This window comes from Solanum tuberosum, unplaced genomic scaffold, assembly GCF_000226075.1.
Source record: "Solanum tuberosum cultivar DM 1-3 516 R44 unplaced genomic scaffold, SolTub_3.0 scf00338, whole genome shotgun sequence".
Lineage (NCBI taxonomy): Eukaryota > Viridiplantae > Streptophyta > Magnoliopsida > Solanales > Solanaceae > Solanum > Solanum tuberosum.
The window spans coordinates 105,328-113,333 of NW_006239263.1; the positions used below are offsets into that span (position 1 = coordinate 105,328).

General features: G+C 35.0%; 1 protein-coding gene across 1 annotated transcript in view; it reads right to left on the reverse strand.

The window, feature by feature from the left end:
- LOC102606256 (secretory carrier-associated membrane protein 2-like) overlaps positions 1 to 6,821 on the reverse strand; it is a 7,763-nt gene extending 942 nt beyond the window's left edge. Inside the window, exons 1-11 of the mRNA XM_006360954.2 lie at positions 6,526 to 6,821; positions 4,905 to 4,964; positions 3,763 to 3,870; positions 3,589 to 3,651; positions 2,903 to 2,936; positions 1,842 to 1,964; positions 998 to 1,060; positions 828 to 921; positions 479 to 524; positions 327 to 394; positions 43 to 91 (exon numbers count right to left, since the gene is read on the reverse strand). Of these exons, the coding sequence (XP_006361016.1) occupies positions 43 to 91; positions 327 to 394; positions 479 to 524; positions 828 to 921; positions 998 to 1,060; positions 1,842 to 1,964; positions 2,903 to 2,936; positions 3,589 to 3,651; positions 3,763 to 3,870; positions 4,905 to 4,964; positions 6,526 to 6,585 (768 nt within the window). The 5' untranslated portion in view covers positions 6,586 to 6,821. The remainder of the gene's footprint in view (positions 1 to 42; positions 92 to 326; positions 395 to 478; positions 525 to 827; positions 922 to 997; positions 1,061 to 1,841; positions 1,965 to 2,902; positions 2,937 to 3,588; positions 3,652 to 3,762; positions 3,871 to 4,904; positions 4,965 to 6,525) is intronic.
- Between the last annotated feature and the right edge of the window lie 1,185 nt (positions 6,822 to 8,006).

Genomic DNA, 8,006 nt, shown 5'->3' on the forward strand with positions numbered 1-8,006 from the left:
GGGGGGGGGGGGGGGGGGGGGGGATAGTATGTGAAAACATACCCCAACAAGAACTTGTTTGCCGATGAGATCTACTGCAGGTAGAATGCCTCTGTTCCAACAAATTGTAAAAGATCAGATCATGGAAACAGACAATAATAGCAACAATCTAGAGAAATCTAGAAGCAATTAGCTAAAAGAAGGCGAAAAGCTTGTCCCAGCTAATCCCTTGAATTAGATTAAGAATTTTCTCCTATATGGAATTAAGTGTTCAGCATCTGGAAGGAACTTTAAAAAATGCATTCATACAAACTTCTCCATAAAGTCAAATGCAAAGTAGTACTTACGTAAGCGATTTTCCTCGGAAAACTACTGGAGGAGCAACAGCCGCAAAGATGCAGAATGCAATGTGAAGCTGTATAAAGAAAGAAAATATAAGACATCTTTGAATTCACCAACTTAATGGGAGACAAAGTTAAAAAAGAAAAAAAGAACTTACCAAGTAAAACAAGAAAAACCACGCGAACTTCATAGCACCCTCATTTCTGTGACAAAATATTTGTGTTAGCCTCATGCAAGAAAGAAAAAAAAAAAAGTGAAATAGCATAAGAGGGAGTTAGACATGGGATTAAACTTTTATGCTGTGATCCAGGATATAGATCATCGTCGACCAACCCACAAGGTCTTAATAATGAACGAGATTTTCTGCTACACTATCAAACTTATAAAATATAATACTTCAGCAACATAACCATTATTCAATTGACGACTTGGATTACTGCTTTCAAAAAGTGGGTGATTTAATCTGAAAGTAAATGTTGAGTTCTCCAATAGAAAGGAAAATTTACCTGAAAGCACGATAAAGAGGACGATACCACAGTACATAGGCTCCTGGAACCCCCGATATGAAGTAAATAATTGAAAGGAACCAGATCTTTACATCTAAAGCCAAAACTAAAAGTTAGATCGCTCCATAAATAAGCCATCGATGACATGTAGAATGCAGAATCAGACAAACCTCCTTCTTTAATCCATGCTGTAGTGGTAGCAATGATGTTCCACAAAAGGCAAGCAAAAATTCCTGTTACCATCATCGGATATCTAATCAGGGCGAGAGTAATAAAGATCTCACAGGATGTAGAAAAGTCAGAAAAGTTAAAACTCCTGGCCAAGGGGAAGATAATAAGCACAAGGAATTTCACCAAACCTCAATTTACTTTACAACAGAGACTGATATAGGCAGTTTCTGAACTAATAACTTGAGGGTCTTGCAAGAAAATATGGACAAGATGACGGAAAAAAATGCTTGCTCTGCTTATGCTTTTCATGATAGAAAATAGTTGAACTGCTGATCAAAAGGAAAAAGACAGACTACATCCAATTCTAAGTTTTCTTGCTACAAGTCTGAAACAGGCTCTTTCTAAATTTTGTACTTAATTACTTGAAGGTTTTGCAGGACAATTGAGGGGGGAGCAGAGAAAAAAAAATCTAGATTTTGCACATTTTATCCATAAGCTAATTTTCTCACTCGTCTCCTTTCTTCCGTTGGATAATAACAGTGTTGTTTTTTCCCCCCTTCAATGCCACAAATTAAAAGACGACATTTTACTTCTGAAGATTTTTGTTACTAGGTAAATTAAATGTATCAAATGGAAGTCAAATGCAGCTTTAGGTTCCAAGTCTCCTTGTCTTCGAGAAAAGATAAAGATGCCGGACTATCAAATTTTCTTTTTTCTGTCGAATGCAACAGTTACGAAGTCTTAAATGTAGCATGATAGAAAGAAAATCAGTAAGTAGAAAGTGTCACATAAGGTTCTTCAAACTAGAAGAACCAAACATATAGAGAGGCAGAGTTGACATACCCAAAAAGGTAGTAAGCGCAACATATTGCAGCCTTTGCAAATGAACTGGTATTTCATTTGCAATATCATGATGGATGATTGGGAAGAATGGAGGCCAATTTTTCGCCTCAATAACAATGCCAGCTGCAATCAGAGAGAATAGAGGAATTGTAATGAACTGTATTAAGTTATCTGAACCATGTAACCTTTTCTTTCATAAGTTTCATTTATAGACATTTGAACCATCTAACCTTTTAAAGTAAACTTACAAATGCTCAGAAAAAAACATAAGATCCACATTACTTAAAGCTACATCAATCCCCAGAAATGACCAACTCGGTCTCGGAACTCTCTTTGGAATTCATTTATTTCTCTCAGGGATGGCTTTTCACCTGTCACATGTAATCCAAAAAGACTGACCTCAATAATGTTCACAATCATACCTTAGTTGAGGATCTCCCTACTCATATGTAGGAGGAAATACTGCCTACTTCTAATCAGTTTGAAGAGAAAAGGGAACTACCTGATTCGTCCCTACAAAAGCTTGCTGGCGCTAAAGAACAATAGGCTGAATCCCGTGAAACCATTTCCAAGAAGTTCATTGATATCTTCTTTTTATAAAGCAAATCGACTTCGATTCTTGAGTAATCCACATCACTTCTGCTTCTATTGGAACACAAGATTCCCCTCTCTTTTTTTAAATCACTCTAGCTTATACTTATAAATATATAAAAAAAAGACTAAGAACAAGAAGAAAGGGGAGTGTTCTTCTTCTTTTTATTATTTTTTCATAAATAATTTTGGACAGACCAATGTATGTGCTAGGAGAAGGAAAAAGACTGACAAATGACACAATGACAATGATATGAAGGAATAATCAGGAAAGTTGAAACAAAAGGAACAAAGGTTCATTCAGCTTTATTTCATCTAAGTACTTGGAATTTTTTTTATGTTTATTCCCTTTAAGTTTCTTGTTTAGATGTCTAAAAAATCACCAGACAGAAATAGCCTCATGTTTAAATCTAGAGATTGTAAAAGGTCACGAATGATAATTGGATAAACATAGGAGAAAAAGGAAATACCTCTTGCAGCAGCCTCTTCTTTTCGTCTCAGTTCCTGCGTGGCATCAACAAACCAAATCAGGGAATAATGACATTTGTACCCCAAGCAAACATGAGCTTCTGGGAATATGGAAGGAAAGAGTACTTTTCCACTTGCACTGTACACAGATCAACAATGATTTCAATTGGTAGAAGAAGAAGAAGAAGAAAAGCCAAAAAGATTAAGACACAAGAGACATATTATAATGAAATTTATGACCAGGGGATGACTGTCTCATTTTTTTTTTGCAGAGCATAGGAGGCTTGAAGACAAGTTCCTAAAAAGAACCAAACCGAAACTGTCAAACCAAGTGAAATATAGGGTCTGAAAGAGTTTCTGATTTGACAAATTGAAAAATCGCCCTCAGATAAAGAAAGAATATTTTATGAAGTTGGTGATCAACAAAAGACCTCTTTTCTAAAGTATTGGATTTCACAAAGAACTGAAATCTATCTTCCATACTGCAGTTAACCTTAGTCTCAAGCATTACTACACAACAAAAGAGTAAACCATAACTTCTTAGAACATATGAAGTCCTAAGAAAGCTGTATCATTTTATCTTTCAAACCATTTTGCAGAACAAGCTGATTACAACTAATCAAGCAACAGGAATCCTGAAAAAGACCCAGAACTACTAGTACAAATTTAGTTCATAAATCACGTGTACCTGTTCCCTCCTTCGCAATTCATTCTCCTTAGCCTGTAGTTCCTTCTCTTTCTTTTTCAAGTCCTACAATTCAGAGCGACTTAATTTAAAATAAAAATCACAATAATAGATGTTAAATATGATAAAATGAGTTGATAGCTAATCACATTCAACAAATTCAAAAGTTGAAACTACCGTAGAACTATCAAGAGGAATATCAACAGGCACATCACGATCATAGAAATCAGCAGGTTCATGTGGAAGGGGTGAAAGTCTTGAGTTTGTTGCTGGAGGAACACTACTCTGAAAGTGAAAAGAGGATAGATTCATTAGCATGGATCAAGAGAAAGGGGTAAAATATTTTATCCACGGAAGGACTCCGAGATCCCCAATGAATACATGTCACGGCAAAGCAAAATATGTTTTGAATTTGAGGAAACAAAGCTCTTCAAGAAATTATAGATAGAGACATAGAGCATAAAACTAGGGTATCAGCTAAAGCAAAGCTACTACTTACCCTCTCCACTCTCTCCTTTCCCCTCCCCAAAGATAGGAGGCATTACGAATATGAAAGGGAACAAACAGAAATCCTCAATTAAGGCAATGCTAATATTTACCTCTCTTTCTCAGTCTCTCCTTTTTACCCCTCCGCTAGAGAGCAGAGAGTTGGGTTACTGAATTATAAGAAAAAAAAACGAAAATACAACCCTAATGCAAATATACCCATGTCTTTCTAGAGATTTTGGCTTTAACTAAAGGCTGAAATATCTATTTCTATACCTAAATAACAGCTGCGAGAATATGTCAGGACATGTCTGGAGTTGATCAGGTTAAGCGGCACGGGTGGAGCCAGTTTAGGTGAAGGGTGGCCCGACACACATCCTTCGCCGGATAATTATGTGGTGTACAGAGATTAAATGGTAGCATATTATGAGTGTATATTTAATTTAGCACACCCTTCACCAAATTCCTGGCTCCGCCACGAAGTAGCTTGGAAATACAAAAGAGAAGCATGAAAGTAGAGCTTGGAAGAAATTATCTTGCTCTGGTGCGAACCATATGGAATAGAAGATCATGTTCAGGAGAGAAGGAACCCATTGTACAAATTAGTGGAATTTTTACGTTTTTGCACTTTTTTTTTTAGTACAATTGACATTTATGATGACTGGATGCCTTTGTATGATGCTGCTCTGAATTTCGCGTACATCTTGTAAGCAAATTTTAGTCAATCAACTACAGCCCCAAACTAGCTGGGATCAGCGTAAACAAACTTTCATTAAATAAAAGTGCATTATATCCCAGACAGACAAACACAGGTTACTACCCGTCTAACTCACTGTGGTATAAAATGCTCCTCCACTAAATTTTGATTGCCCTTTCGATTTTCCTCCTCCATCCTGCAAAGGAAAATATCAGAAGATAAATTAGCCAACTATCAAGACCTGAAAAAATTCTGCTTTAACACAAGGGTTTAAAGTCTTAATGACTTAACAGCATCATTTCATGTAGTTCTGTAATTACAGATAAAATATTTTACATTCAATAACATATACCAGCGATTAGAAGGTTCTTGATTCACATATGATGGTAGTATTTGTCCAAGATTCTCCAAAACCTTGACTGGTAGAGAGTAACCTAGCACTTTATACAACCTTTAATATTTATGCTGAGTTTCATGTTAAATTGCATTTACTTGTCAAATCTAATGAGAATTATGTGTTGAGATGGGAATTACCCACTAAAATGACATTCTGATACTTACTACTCGTACCAGTGAATACCTTCAGAATTAAATTGTATAGTTAGTCACACAAAATATAGACATCAAATCACAGATAAAGGACCTTCTGCTCATATTCTTATAATGTAAAATAGACCGATTCTCCAACAGTCATCGGCCAAACAATCGGCCTGCTCTTCTCTCTTTTCTCTATTGAACTCTTTCCTGAAAATGTAAACCCCAATAATACTTTTTTGACAAAGATTTCTAAACCCTTTCCAAAGATAAGACAGCTTGAGGCAAAATCATCCACAGAGCCAAGAATTCTATTGTAATGAGCTGAGTCATTACACTCTAAAACGGTAGCGTATGGAGGTTAATTCACAAATGGATTTACAGGGTAATAAGGATCAGTTTAAGAGTTAGTTAAATAAGAATGAAGGGTTGTGATTAAAATGAGGGGACGGCTCATATCAGAAGGGGAAAACGCATACAAATACAGTTTCATCAGGAGGAGAAGGCAATGAATATGGTATGATCTTTTCTCATGCTTTTCTCACTCTCAACTGAATCCTATCTCTCCCAATTCTCATCTTCTTCCTTATATCTTCTAAACTCCTAATTTTTGTCCTCTATCATGAACCATGGAAATTTCCTAATTGCGCAGCTGATAGTGTTACTCTCATCTTCAGATATGATGCACAGTTTTAGTGATTACACTGGAAGACAAGTGTGGATCTGGACATTTCTAATTTAGCTTTGTTTAATTGCTTTTGCGTGTAATTGTTGAATCGTTATCAGATTGTGCTATATCATTTCTGTATGAATTGTGGTGGTTAGCTGTTTGGTTCGATTCTGCACGACATTAATCGAGTTTGGTTAGTTAAAACATTAAAATTAGAAGAACCAAGTCAAAGGTTTATGACCCAAAAGTTCACACAACAATCACCTCGTAAACTCGAAAATATTCAACAACAGGCAAGGTTATTCTAACTTATCAACAAAGAACAATACATACACAAATGAGTACCAAACATAGAACCTCAACATAAAGTTACATCATAAAACAAAAGATTAAAACCCCAAATACCCAATTCAGCAAAGTCAATTTCAAGTCTTATACTATCAAGAAATCAGTCAATTCACTTACCCATTAGGAAAAAGACTTGAACTTTAGTTCCACATACATAAAACAATCACCCCCATCCAAAAAAAAAACAGAAAAAAAGAGAGCTTACAGCAAAGGGGTTAACTTCTTCTTCTTCAGCAAAAGGGTTGCGATCATAATGGTTAGCCATTTCAGCAAAGTTTTGTTACTGTCTCAAATTTTTTCTCCAAGAAAAGCTGCCACCAGAAATTCAGCTGAGATCTGAATAGTCAAATAGCTGAAAAAGCTTAAGAGCCAAGGAAGAAAGGAGAAGTCTTTATTCAAATTTTGGGGGCTATTTTATACAAAAATTGTGAAATCAAATGGAAGAAAATCAAGGGAATTATACCATTCTAGAGAGAGAAGTAAAAAAAAGTCTTCTCTATATAGTTGAAAAATGAAATTTTTGGGAGAGAGAGGGGGGTAGAGGTGGGGGTGGGGGATTATTAATTAATTAAGTTGTTGATAAAAAGCACAAAATTGACAAAAGAGGATTATTAAACTTTGGTCATACTTTTACTTGTCATACACTAATCCAATTAATTGATAATTAATATTAGATCTTAAAATAAATAATTGTTCAGAGTAAAAAATATAACTATTTTTAAAATAATGGACAAATAAAACCGAACAGAAGAAATATTAGCTTTTGTCAAGTAATTTTTTCCTAACAAAAGGGTATCACTTAATAACATCATCTTTTACTCTCAAGGGAAATACTTCTTGGCGTAGATAATTAGTTTCGTCTTCGAACTATTGATAGTCTTAAAACACTCTTCTACTTAACTAGTACTAAACATGAATACACCCTCAACACATTCTTGATATGCCACATGACATAACAAGTGGTCTCAAACTCTTGTAGGAGCATAGACTTCTTAATAAAAATCGAGAGAAAATTTGAAAACACTCTTAAGCTTGACGAGAATTTAAGGGTGTATTTTACTAATATTGCAAGATCGAGGGTGTATTTAGCTTCAGTTGGTCAAAAAGAGATATTTTTAAGGCTGTCAATAGTTCAGGAATGGAACTAATAATTTGCGCCAAATTTATGGGTGTTTTCGATTTTTTTTTTTTTTTAGCTTCAGAACAATAATTTTATACTATCATTTTTATTTTGTTTGGGAAAAGAACATGGTGATCAGTAATATAAAAAACATGTGAACTACTCTCAGCTCTAAATATCAAAATTGTGGGATATATCATATACTTTTCCAATGTACACATTAAGGGTGTGTTTGGTATGAAGGAAAATGTTTTCTTGAAAAATAAGTGAATTTCTAACTTATTTCTCATGTTTGATTGGTGAGTAGAAAATATTTTTTAGTGTTTGGTTGGTGAATGAAAAACATTTTTCAGAAAATATCTTTTATTTATGGCTTGAGACTAAAAAATAATCTTTAGGAAAATAATTTCTGATCCGAAAATCAACCCCGTTAATTGATCTAGGACCCGATCCCGACACCCAAACTAGGACAAGACCCCGATAACCATTTCAAAATCCGACCCCGAGATTTGACCCAGGAATTTCTTTTTTAAAAAAAAATTGACGGAGTCGGGGGGGTAGGGTGA